The sequence below is a fragment of the Oncorhynchus nerka genome, linkage group LG12, assembly GCF_034236695.1.
Source record: "Oncorhynchus nerka isolate Pitt River linkage group LG12, Oner_Uvic_2.0, whole genome shotgun sequence".
Lineage (NCBI taxonomy): Eukaryota > Metazoa > Chordata > Actinopteri > Salmoniformes > Salmonidae > Oncorhynchus > Oncorhynchus nerka.
In genome coordinates, this window is record NC_088407.1 from 13,783,043 (window position 1) to 13,796,467 (window position 13,425).

General features: G+C 52.0%; 1 protein-coding gene across 1 annotated transcript in view; it reads left to right on the forward strand.

The window, feature by feature from the left end:
• LOC115123834 (protein Shroom4-like) overlaps positions 1–13,425 on the forward strand; it is a 55,572-nt gene that overhangs the window by 36,861 nt on the left and 5,286 nt on the right. The window contains exons 5-12 of the mRNA XM_065025252.1: positions 2,626–3,342; positions 3,556–3,800; positions 3,891–4,072; positions 5,064–5,296; positions 9,574–9,706; positions 10,399–10,500; positions 12,072–12,242; positions 13,219–13,347. Coding sequence (XP_064881324.1) covers positions 2,626–3,342; positions 3,556–3,800; positions 3,891–4,072; positions 5,064–5,296; positions 9,574–9,706; positions 10,399–10,500; positions 12,072–12,242; positions 13,219–13,347 — 1,912 coding nt within the window. The remainder of the gene's footprint in view (positions 1–2,625; positions 3,343–3,555; positions 3,801–3,890; positions 4,073–5,063; positions 5,297–9,573; positions 9,707–10,398; positions 10,501–12,071; positions 12,243–13,218; positions 13,348–13,425) is intronic.

The window sequence follows — 13,425 nt, forward strand, 5'->3', positions numbered from 1 at the left end:
ACAACGCCAGCCTTACACCATGTCTCCTGCAGAATGATGAGTTTAGGCCCTGAATGTTCCACATGCTGACTGATAGGTTGATGAGTTTAGGCCCTGAATGTTCCACATGCTGACTGATAGTGATTTCATGTTGGAAAAAGAAAGAATAACAGTCAGAAATATAGTAACTACTAAGATGTTCAGAGTGAGAAACAGGATAACAGTCAGAAATACAGTAACTACTAAGATGTTCAGAGTGAGAAACAGGATAACAGTCAGAAATACAGTAACTACTAAGATGTTCAGAGTGAGAAACAGGATAACAGTCAGAAATACAGTAACTACTAAGATGTTCAGAGTGAGAAACAGGATAACAGTCAGAAATACAGTAACTACTAACTACTAAGATGTTCAGAGTGAGAAACAGGATAACAGTCAGAAATACAGTAACTACTAAGTTGTTCAGAGTGAGACACAGGATACCATTCAGAAATACAGTAACTACTAAGATGTTCAGAGTGAGAAACAGGATAACAGTCAGAAATACAGTAACTACTAAGATGTTCAGAGTGAGAAACAGGATACCATTCAGAAATACAGTAACTACCAAGATGTTCAGAGTGAGAAACAGGATAACCGTCAGAAATACAGTAACTACTAAGATGTTCAGAGTGAGAAACAGGATACCATTCAGAAATACAGTAACTACTAACTACTAAGATGTTCAGTCAGATGAACAGGATAACAGTCAGAAATACAGTAACTACTAAGATGTTCAGAGTGAGGTCTGGGGAGGCGTTGAGGGGACCTGGGGCTCCTTGGGGGGTGGGGTTAAAGGTTAGGGGTGGTGAGGGGCTGCAGCTTCTCTCTAGGAGTCTCTACAGTCTGTTCTCTGTGCTGCAGCACCCTCTGGATGACAGACAACTCCTTTACCACCTCCTTCTTTACCTGCACCAGCTCTCTCCTCATGGTGGTCTTTACCTCCTCAAGAGCTGTGGTAAGGCTCTCTCCTCATGGTGGTCTTTACCTCCTCAAGAGCTGTGGTAAGGCTCTCTCCTCATAGTGGACTTTACCTCCTCTAGAGCTGTGGTAAGACTCTCTCCTCATGGTGGTCTTTACCTCCTCAAGAGCTGTGGTAAGGCTCTCTCCTCATGGTGGTCTTTACCTCCTCTAGAGCTGTGGTAAGACTCTCTCCTCATGGTGGTCTTTACCTCCTCAAGAGCTGTGGTAAGGCTCTCTCCTCATAGTGGACTTTACCTCCTCTAGAGCTGTGGTAAGGCTCTCTCCTCATGGTGGTCTTTACCTCCTCTAGAGCTGTGGTAAGGCTCTCTCCTCATGGTGGTCTTTACCTCCTCCAGAGCTGTGGTAAGACTCTCTCCTCATAGTGGCCTTTACCTCCTCTAGAGCTGTGGTAAGACTCTCTCCTCATAGTGGCCTTTACCTCCTCTAGAGCTGTGGTAAGACTCTCTCCTCATAGTGGCCTTTACCTCCTCTAGAGCTGTGGTAAGACTGTCTCTCAGCAGGCTGGAGGTGGTGTAGCTGGGAGGCTGCTCCTTCAGCTCAGTAACCCATACCTCTAACAGAGCCAGCCTGTCTCTCAGCAGGCTGATGGTAGTGTGGTCTTGTCTCTGGTGGTCGTAGGCAGGCAGGGGGAGGATAGACTTGTTGTGTGGGTCAGGGCCTGGGTTCCTGCTGTTGGAGGTGAGGGGAGAGGTCGGGGTGCTGTCCTTGTCCTTTTTGGTTTCCACTATCTTTCCTAGGTTGGGGAAGTCCTGCACTAAGAGCTGAGTGCAGCCCCACTGCCCTGGACCATTACACACTCTCTCTCTCTCTCTCTATCTCTCTCTCTCTCTCGCTCTCTCAATTCAATTCAATTCAAGGGCTTTATTGGCATGGGAAACATATGTTAACATTGCCAAAGCAAGTGAGGTAGATAATATATAAAGTGAATATATAAAGTGAAATAAACAATCAAAATTAACAGTAAACATTACACATACAGAAGTTTCAAAACAATAAAGACATTACAAATGTCATATTATATATATACAGTCTCTCTCTCTCTGTCTCTCTCTCTCTCTGTCTCTCTCTCTCTCTGTCTCTCTCTCTCTCTCTCCCTCTGTCTCTCTCTCTCTCTCTCTCTCTCTCTCTCTCTCTCTGTCTCTGTCTCTCTGTCTCTGTCTCTCAATTCAATTCAATCTCTCTCTCCCTCTCCCTCTCTCTGGCTCTCTCTCTCTCCCTCTCTCTGTCTCTCTCTCTCTCTGTCTCTCTCTCTCTGTCTCTGTCTCTCAATTCAATTCAATCTCTCTCTCCCTCTCTCTGTCTCTCTCTCTCTGTCTCTCTCTCTCTCTCCGTCTCTCTCCCTCTCTCTGTCTCTCTCTCTCTGTCTCTCTCTGTCTCTCTCTCTCTCCCTCTCTCTGTCTCTCTCTCTCTCCGTCTCTCTCCCTCTCTCTGTCTCTCTCTCTCTCTCTGTCTCTCTCTCTCTCTCCCTCTCTCTGTCTCTCTCTCTCTCCGTCTCTCTCCCTCTCTCTGTCTCTCTCTCCCTCTCTCTGTCTCTCTCTCTCTCCTTCTCTCTGTCCCTCTCTCTCTCCGTCTCTCTCCCTCTCTCTGTCTCTCGCTGTCTCTCTCTCTCTCCGTCTCTCTCAGGGACTACCCGAGGTACAGACGTGATTCCTGCACCAGGCCACCAGATACACCACACCACCACCACCAGCTGGGTCGGAGCGGCAGGCTGTCTGCCTGTAGTGTGGATGATCCCACGTCTTCATCATCGTCTTCATCACTACGAAGCAGGGCCATGTCGGAGAATGATCTACGCTTCGACTCCACATACCACCGTGCTTCCCCCTCGGTTGCTACAGCGACACCGCTTTCAGAGCTGGAGGAGGGAGGCGGGGTTGGTGGAGTGGGAAGTGCTAGGGGAGTGGCTACCAGGAAGAAAACCCCACCCCCTCCCAGGCCGCCTCCCCCCAAATGGGAGGAGTTCCACCGAAGGAGAGCGTCCCACCACACCCTCTTCGCCTCTTCTCTCTCCTCCACCTCTTCTTCATCAGTCCATCCTCTCCCTCTCAGTCCACCAGAGGGTCTATGCTCTCACTCTCCTCACACCCCCTGTCCCACAGAAACATCCAAAATGACGCATCAGCGCTCGTACAGCCTCCCCCCTCAGAGGGAGGAGCTAGAGGGGTGCCAGCGCTGTAGCCTGAGCCAGCTCCAGGAACGCCCCTTTTCACAAGCCACGCCCAGTCCCCGGTTCACACGCAGGACCTTCCGGCCGGTGGCTCCACAACATAGAGAGAGAGACACACCCACTCATTACGACAACTCACTGCCCCCTCTACCACCATCAGACAACCAAGCCAGGTGAGGAGATGGAGACTGAACACACACACACACACACACTCATTACGACAACTCATTGCCCCCTCTACCACCATCAGACAACCAAGCCAGGTGAGGAGATGGAGACTGAACACACACACACACACACACACACACACACACACACACACACACACACACACACACACACACACACACACACACACGCTTAACCCTATTGTCATCCCACTCCAGGCTATGCAACATGGATGATCAAGATCGCCCTGCTGTGTTGAAGCCCATCTCTCATAGACAGCAGAGGGCCGGTGCTGAGTGGGAGAGAACTCCATCTCCCAGGGTGCATAGCGTCTCAGCCCTCCCCACCATAGAGAATGGTGCTATCTCTCTCGAGTCCTACTTTGCTATGAGCTACGAGCAGCAGCAACAGCTACAGAACAGTAGAAGATTCCAGAATCATCCCCACAACAACAATAACAACAGTAAGGAACATCAGTCTGATTCTGTAAAGTGACAACTGCTGATGTAAAAAGGCATATATATATAATATGATCGATTGATTCACATTCCAGAACCAGAATTGGAACCCGACTTGGAACTGGAACCAGGTTTTAGCCCGAGCTCCGCCCAGAGCCTGGAACAGGAAGTGGACATCCCCATGGAAACAGACATTGACGATTTCCAGGAGGAGGGGCTTCCTGAGGATGAAGAGCCAATCAGGACAGAGCTCCAGTGTTTTGCTCTGCCCGTCACGGTGTGTGACAAGATTCACTGTGCTGCTAAGGAGTAGGGTGAAGTTGCCCCAAGATGCTGATCTTGGGTCAGATTTTCATTTTCCCCACTAATAGTTAAAGACATCCTCCAGTGATAGGATTGGGGGAGGGGAAGCTGATCCTACCTAGGCAAAACTTCACCCCGGAGCATGCTGCTAACTTATAGCACTATATATTACAGAACTATATATTACAGAACTATATATTATAGAACTATATATTATAGAACTATATATTATAGAACCATATATTATAGAACCATATATTATAGAACTATATATTACAGAACTATATATTACAGAACTATATATTATAGAACCATATATTATAGAACTATATATTACAGAACTATATATTACAGAACTATATATTATAGAACTATATATTATAGAACTATATATTATAGAACTATATATTACAGAACTATATATTACAGAACTATATATTATAGAACTATATATTATAGAACTATATATTACAGAACTATATATTATAGAACTATATATTATAGAACTATATATTACAGAACTATATATTATAGAACCATATATTATATAACTATAAATTATATAACTATATATTATATAACTATATATTATATAACTATAAATTATATAACTATATATTATATAACTATATATTATATATATATATAACTATAAATTATATAACAATATATTATATATAACTATATATTATAGAACTATATATTATATAGAACTATAAATTATATAACTATTTAAAATATATAACTATATATTATAGAACTATATATTATATAACTATAAATTATAGAACTATATGTTATATATAACTATATAGTATATATAACTATATATTATATTACTATATATTATATTACTATATATTATATAAAACTATATATTATAGAACTATACATTATATAACTATATATTATATAGGACTATATAAAAGTGTGAACTTACCGGTACGATCTGAACTCTACTACAGGTTCTGGAGACAGACATCGATACGCTGCCTGACCAGGAGGCCTCGCCGGCGGGTAGGAAGACTGCAGAGACTGGGTCCCTGGATGGGGAGATGGAGGACCAGGGGATGGGGACCAGAGAGGGACTCATGGAGGAGCTATTCCACCAGAGTGGTGAGGGCAAGGCGGGCACAGAGAGATGGAGAGGGGCCTACCGTAGCTCAAACTCTGAGAAAAACACTGACAGCCTGGATAGGTAGGTGTACTGTGTCTGTGTGTGTTTGGGGTTTATGCATTTGCTCATTCATTTGCTCATTCATACACATTGCTCTAATAAAGGACTATTTATCTCTCAAAGACAAACAATGCATTTGTCAGCAAAAGCAAATAAACATAGTTTACTGTCTTTATGGACTTATGTCAACATTTACATTATTACGGAACATATTTTCATGTCATTTGAAACCCTACGTCTTATGCTTTCCCTCCCCCATCACTCCATCTCCTCCCCTCCTCCCCCATCACTCCATCTCCTCCCCCATCACTCCATCTCCTCCCCCATCACTCCATCTCCTCCCCTCCTCCCCCATCACTCCATCTCCTCCCCCATCACTCCATCTCCTCCCCCTCCCCATCTCCTCCATCCATCTCCCCCCTCCTCCCCCATCACTCCATCTCCCCCCATCCTCCATCCCTCCCCATCACTCCATCTCCCCCTCCCCCATCACTCCATCTCTCCCTCCTCCCCCATCACTCCATCTCCTCCCCATCACTCCATCTCCTCCCCTCCCCCCATCACTCCATCTCCCCCATCACTCCATCTCCTCCCCTCTCTCCCCATCACTCCATCTCCTCTCCTCCCCCATCACTCCATCCTCCCTCCTCCCCCATCACTCCATCTCTCTCCCCATCCTCCTCCCCTCCTCCCCCATCACTCCATCTCTCCTCCCCATCTCTCCATCACCTCCCCTCCCCCCATCACTCCATCTCCTCCCCATCTCTCCATCTCCTCCCCTCCTCCATCACTCCATCTCCCCCATCTCCATCTCCCCTCCTCCCCCATCACTCCATCTCCTCCCCCCATCCTCCATCACTCCTCCTCCTCCTCCCCATCCCCATCACTCCATCTCCTCCCTCTCCCCCATCCTCCATCTCCTCCCCTCCTCCCCCATCACTCCATCTCCCCCATCACTCCATCTCCTCCCCTCCTCCCCATCACTCCATCTCCTCCTCCTCCCCATCACTCCATCTCCTCCCCTCCCTCCCCCATCACTCCATCTCCTCCCTCCTCCCCATCACTCCATCTCCTCCCCCTCCCCCATCACTCCATCTCCTCCCCTCCTCCCCATCACTCCATCTCCTCCCCTCCCTCCCCATCACTCCATCTCTCCTCCCCCATCACTCCATCTCCTCCCCATCTCCTCCTCCCCCATCACTCCATCTCCTCCCCATCACTCCATCTCTCCCCCTCCCATCACCCATCTCCATCTCCTCCCCCATCACTCCATCTCCCCCCCCATCACTCCATCTCCTCCCCCATCACTCCATCTCCCCCATCACTCCATCTCTCCATCTCCTCCCCCCCATCACTCCATCTCCTCTCCCCCATCACTCCATCACCTCCCCCCTCCCCCATCACTCCATCTCTCCCTCCTCCCCCATCACTCCATCTCCCCCATCACTCCATCTCCTCCCCTCCTCCCCATCACTCCATCTCCTCTCCCCCATCACTCCATCTCCTCTCCCCCCCTCCCCATCACTCCATCTCCTCCCCCATCATCTCCTCCCCCCCCCATCACTCCATCTCCTCCCCCATCACTCCATCTCCACCCCCATCACTCCATCTCCTCCCTCCCATCACTCCATCTCATCCCCTCCTCCCCCATCACTCCATCTCCCCCATCACTCCATCTCCTCCCCCATCACTCCATCTCCTCTCCCCCTCCCTATCACTCCATCTCCTCTCCCCCATCACTCCATCACCTCCCCCTCCCCCATCACTCCATCTCCTCCTCCTCCCCCATCACTCCATCTCCTCCCCCATCACTCCATCTCCTCCCCCATCACTCCATCTCCTCCCCCATCACTCCATCTCCCCCATCACTCCATTTCCTACCCCATCATTCCATCTCCTCCCCCATCACTCCATCTCCTCCCCCATCACTCCATCTCCTCCCCATCACTCCATCTCCCCCCATCACTCCATCTCCTCCCCTCCTCCCCCATCACTCCATCTCCTCCCCCATCACTCCATCTCCTCCCCTCCCCCATCACTCCATCTCCCCCATCACTCCATCTCCTCCCCTCCTCCCCATCACTCCATCTCCCCCATCACTCCATCTCCTCCCCTCCTCCCCATCACTCCATCTCCTCCCCCTCCCCCATCACTCCATCACCTCCCTCCTCCCCCATCACTCCATCTCCTCCCCATCACTCCATCACCTCCCCTCCCCCCATCACTCCATCTCCCCCCCATCACTCCATCTCCTCCCCTCCTCCCCATCACTCCATCTCCTCTCCCCCTCCCCATCACTCCATCTCCTCCCCCATCACTCCATCACCTCCCCTCCCCCCATCACTCCATCTCCTCTCCCCCTCCCCCATCACTCCATCTCCTCCCCCATCACTCCATCTCCTCCCCTCCTCCCCCATCACTCCATCTCCTCCCCCATCACTCCATCTCCTCTCCCCCTCCCCCATCACTCCATCTCCTCTCCCCCTCCCCCATCACTCCATCACCTCCCCTCCTCCCCCATCACTCCATCTCCTCCCCTCCTCCCCCATCACTCCATCACCTCCCTCCTCCCCCATCACTCCATCTCCTCCCCCCATCACTCCATCTCCTCCCCCATCACTCCATCTCCCCCATCACTCCATCTCCTCCCCTCCTCCCCCATCACTCCATCTCCTCCCCCATCACTCCATCTCCTCCCTCCTCCCCCATCACTCCATCTCCCCCCATCACTCCATCTCCTCCCTCCTCCCCATCACTCCATCTCCCCCCCATCACTCCATCTCCTCCCTCCTCCCCATCACTCCATCACCTCCCCCTCTCCCCATCACTCCATCTCCTCCCCCATCACTCCATCTCCTCCCCCATCACTTCATCTCCTCCCCCATCACTCCATCTCCTCCCCCTCCCCCATCACTCCATCTCCCCCTCCCCCATCCTCCATCCCTCCCCTCCTCCCCATCACTCCATCTCCTCCTCCTCCCCCATCACTCCATCACCTCCCCTCCTCCCCATCACTCCATCTCCTCCCCTCCTCCCCCATCACTCCATCTCCTCCCCCTCCCCATCACTCCATCTCCTCCCCTGCTCCCCCATCACTCAATCTCCTCCCCTCCTCCCCCATCACTCCATCTCCTCCCCCATCACTCCACCCCCCCATCACTCCATCTCCTCCCCCATCACTCCATCTCCTCCCTCCCATCACTCCATCTCCTCCCTCCTCCCCCATCACTCCATCTCCCCCCATCACTCCATCTCCTCCCCCATCACTCCATCTCCTCTCCCTCCTCCCCATCACTCCATCTCCTCTCCCCCATCACTCCATCACCTCCCCCTCCCCCATCACTCCATCTCCTCCCCTCCTCCTCCCCATCACTCCATCTCCCCCATCACTCCATCTCTCCCCTCCTCCCCCATCACTCCATCTCCTCTCCCCCCATCACTCCATCTCCTCTCCCCCTCCCCCATCACTCCATCTCCTCCCCCATCACTCCCACCCCCATCACTCCATCTCCTCCCCCATCACTGCATCTCCTCCCTCCCATCACTCCATCTCCTCTCCCCCTCCCCCATCACTCCATCTCCTCTCCCCATCAATCCATCACCCCCCTCCCCCATCACTCCATCTCCTCCCCTCCTCCCCATCACTCCCTCCTCCCCCATCACTCCATCTCCTCCCCCCCCATCACTCCATCTCCTCCCCCCCCCCATCACTCCATCTCCTCCCCATCACTCCATCTCCTCTCCCCCATCACTCCATCTCCTCCCCTCCTCCCCCATCACTCCATCTCCTCCCCCCATCACCCCATCTCCTCTCCCCCTCCCCATCACTCCATCTCCTCCCCTCCTCCCCCATCCTCCATCTCCTCCCCTCCTCCCCCATCACTCCATCTCCTCCCCTCCCCCATCACTCCATCTCTCTCCTCCTCTGCCCCTCCCCATCACTCCATCTCCCCCTCCCCCATCACTCCATCTCCTCTACCCCCCCATCACGCCATCTCCTCCCCCATCACTCCCCCATCACTCCATCTCCTCTCCTCCTCTGCCCCTCCCCATCACTCCATCTCCCCCTCCCCATCACTCCATCTCCTCTACCCCCCCATCACGCCATCTCCTCTCCTCCTCTGCCTCTCTCCCCTTCTCCCTCCTCCTCTGCCTCTCTCTCCTCCTCTCCTCCTCTGCCTCTCTCCCCTTCTCCCTCCTCCTCTCCCTCCTCTCCTCCTCTCCCTCCTCTCCTCCTCTCCTCCTCTGCCTCTCTCCTCCTCTCCCTCCTCCTCTCCCTCCTCTCCTCCCCACCCCAGGCATTCTGGTACCAGCTCCAGTTGTTCGTCCTATTATTCTACCTCAGCAGCCAAGGCTCAGCTCCTCACTCAGATGAAAGACTACTGCTCAGATGCCAGAGATACTGACCACGATGACCAACTGTCTTATAAGGTAATAAACCATGTAAATACACGTATGAAGGTACTCACTAGCACACACACGGCGATGATGACGAGCTGTCTTACAAGTTAGGATGTTTGAAAATGTAAATTGATTTGAGTACTGCTGCGATTGTCGATGTCATTTCGATGTAATTGATCCCACTTACTAAATCACTAATGTTGAGTGAGAGGAAGAGAGATGGTATGTTGATCCTGTCTCCCTGTCTCCCCCCTCTCCCTGTCTCCCCCTCTCCATGTCTCCCCCTCCCTGTCTCCCTGCCTCCCTCTCCCTGTCTCCCCCTCCCTGTCTCCCTGCCTGTCTCCCCCTCTCCCTGTCTCCCTCTCTCTGTCCCCTCTCCCTGTCTCCCTCTCTCTGTCCCCCCTGTCTCCCCTCCCCTGTCTCCCCCTGTCTCCTCCTCCCTGTCTCCCCTCCCCTGTCTCCCATCCCCTGTCTCCCCCTCCCTGTCTCTCCCCTCCCCCTGTCTCCCCCTCCCTGTCTCCCCCTCCCTGTCTCCCCTCCCCCTGTCTCCTCCTCCCCCTGTCTCTCCCTGTCTCCCCCTGTCTCTCCCTGTCTCCCCCTGTCTCCCCTCCCCTGTCTCCTCCTCCCTCTGTCTCCCCTGTCTCCTCATCCCCCTGTCTCCCTCCTCCCTCTGCTCCCCCTGTCTCCTCATCCCCCTGTCTCCTCCTCCTCTCACTATACAGAAACAGTTGATGGAAAGTCTCCGTAAGAAGCTAGGAGTTCTGAGAGAAGCACAGAGAGGTCTACAGGAAGATATACGGGCTAACACACAGCTGGGAGAAGAGGTATGTACAGTACACACACACACACAAGTTTTGACACACCTACTCATTCAAGGATTTTTCTTTACTTTTACTATGTTCTACATTGTAGAATAATAGTGAAGACATCAAAACTATGAAATAACACATGGACTCACGTAGTATTTTAGATTCTTCAAAGTAGCCACCCTTTGCCTTGATGACAGCTTTGCATACTCTTGGCATTCTCTCAACCAGCTTCATGTGGAATGCTTTTCCAACAGTCTTGAAGGAGTTCCCACATATGCTGAGCATTTGTTGGCTGCTTTTCCTTCACTCTGCAGTCCAACTCATCCCTAACCATCTCAATTGGGTTTAGGTCAGGTGATTGTGGAGGCCAGGCCAGGTCTTCTGATGCAGCACTCCATCACTCTCCTTGGTCAAATTGCCCTTACACAGCCTGGAAGTGTGTTTTGAGTCATTGTCCTGTTGAAAAACAAATGATAGTCCCACTAAGCCCAAACCAGATGGCATGGCGTATCGCTGCAGAATGCTATGGTAGCCATGCTGGTTAAGTGTGCCTCAAATTCTAAATAAATCACAGACAGTGTCACCAGCCCCCACACCATTACACCTCCTCCTCCATGCTTCAAGGTGGGAACCACACATGCAGAGATCATCCGTTCACCTACTGTCTCACAAAGACACAGCGGCTGGAACCAAAAATCTCAGAGAAAAAGACAGATTTCCACGGGTATAAAGTCAATTGCTCGTGTTTCTTGGCCCAAGCAAGTCTCTTCTTATTATTGGTGTCCTTTAGTAGTGGTTTCTTTGCATCAATTTGACCATGAAGGCCTGATTCACACATCCTTCTCTGAACAGTTGATGTTGAGATGTGTCTGTTACTTGAACTCTGTGAAGGATTTATTTGGGCTGCAATTTCTGAGGCTGGTAACTCTAATGAACATATCCTCTGCAGCAGAGGTAACTCTGGGTTTTCCTTTCCTGTGGCAGTCCTCATGAGAGCCAGTTTCATCATAGCGCTTCATGGTTTTTGCGACTGCCCTTGAAGAAAGTTCTTGAAATTTTCCGGATTGACTGACCTTCATTTCTTAAAGTAATGATCGACTGTCGTTTCTCTTTGCTTATTTTGAACTGTTCTTGCCATAATATGGACTTGTTTTTTTACCAAATAGGGCTATCTTCTGTATATCACCCCTACCTTGTAACAACACAACCGATTTGCTCAAAGAAATTCCACAAATTAACTTTTAACAATGCACACCTGTTAATTGAAATGCATTCCAGGTGACTACCTCATGAAGCTGGTTGAGAGAAAGCCAAGAGTGTGCAAAGCTGTCATCAAGGCAAAGGGTGGCTACTTTGAAGAATCTCAAATATAAAATATATATTGATTTGTTTAACACTTTTTGGTTACTACATGATTCCATATGTGTTATTTCATAGTTTTGATTTCTTCACTATTATTCTACAATGTAGAGATTAAAAAAAGTGAATGGGTAGGCATTTCCAAACTTTTGACGGGTACTCTACATACATATGCACCCGCATACATACACCACCCCTACAGTTAAACCAGGTCTTCTCCCCTCTAGGTTGAGAGCTTGGTTGTAGTGGTCTGTAAACCCAACGAGGTGGATAAGTTCAGGATGTTTATCGGGGACCTGGATAAGGTTGTCAGTCTGCTGCTGTCTCTCTCTGGTCGGCTACTGAGGGTGGAGAGCTCCCTGGCCAACCTGGACGCTGAGACTGGACACCACGAGAGGGTGAGAGACAGACAGACAGAGACTGAATGAATGAATGAAGAAAAGGACAACATTAAAACAAACTCCTCCCTCCATCCCCCCCTTCTCCTTCCTCCCTCTCCACCCCTCGCTCTCCCTCTTCCTCTCCCTCCACCCATCCCTCTCCACCCCTCGCTCTCCCTCTTCCTCTCCCTCCACCCATCCCTCTCCACCCCTCGCTCTCCTCCTCCCTCCTCCCTCTCCCTCCACCCCTCCCTCCCTCTCCCTCCACCCCTCCCTGTCCCCCTCTCCTCCCCCCCCTCCCCTGTCCCCCTCTCCTCCCCCTCCCCTCCTCTCCCCTCCACCCCTCCCTCCCCCCCTCCCTCCACCCTCCTTCCCTCCTCTCCACCCCTCCCTCCACCCCCCCCCCCTCCCTCCACCCCCCTTCCCTCTCCTCTCCACTTCCCTCCCTCCACCCCCCTTCCCTCTCCTCTCCACCCCCCTTCCCTCTCCTCTCCACCCCTCCCTCCACCCCCCTTCCCTCTCTCCTCTCCACCCCCCCCTTCCCTCTCCTCTCCACCCCTCCCTCTCCACCCCCCCTCCCTCTCTTCTCCACCCCTCCCTCCACCCCCCTTCCCTCTCCTCTCCACCCCTCCCTCTCCACCCCCCCCTCTCCTCTCCACCCCTCCCTCCACCCCCCCTCCCTCCCTCTCCACCCCTCCCTCCCTCCCTCCCTCCTCTCCACCCCTCCCTCTCCCTCTCCCTCACTCCCCTCCCTCTCCTCTCCTCTCCTCCTCTCCACCCCCCTCCACCCCCCTCCCTCTCCTCTCCACCCCTCCCTCCACCCCCCTCCCTCTCCTCTCCACCCCTCCCTCCAACCCCCCTTCCCTCTCCCTCTCCACCCCTCCCTCTCCACCCCTCCCTCTCCCTCCACCCCCCTCCCTCTCCTCTCCACCCCTCCCTCTCCCTCCACCCCCCCTCTCCTCTCCACCCCTCCCTCCACCCCCCTCCCTCCCAGCTCCTCCTCCTAGAGAAGAAGCGACAGCTACAGGTCCAGCTGTCTGAAGCTCAGGACCTGAAGGAACACGTTGACCACAGAGAGCAGGCTGTAGGAAGGGTCCTGGGACGATGCCTCTCCCCAGAACAGGTACCTAGCACATTATTTCACTATTCTACTTTCATTACAGATGTGGCTCAGTTGGTAGAACATGACGTTTGTGGGTTT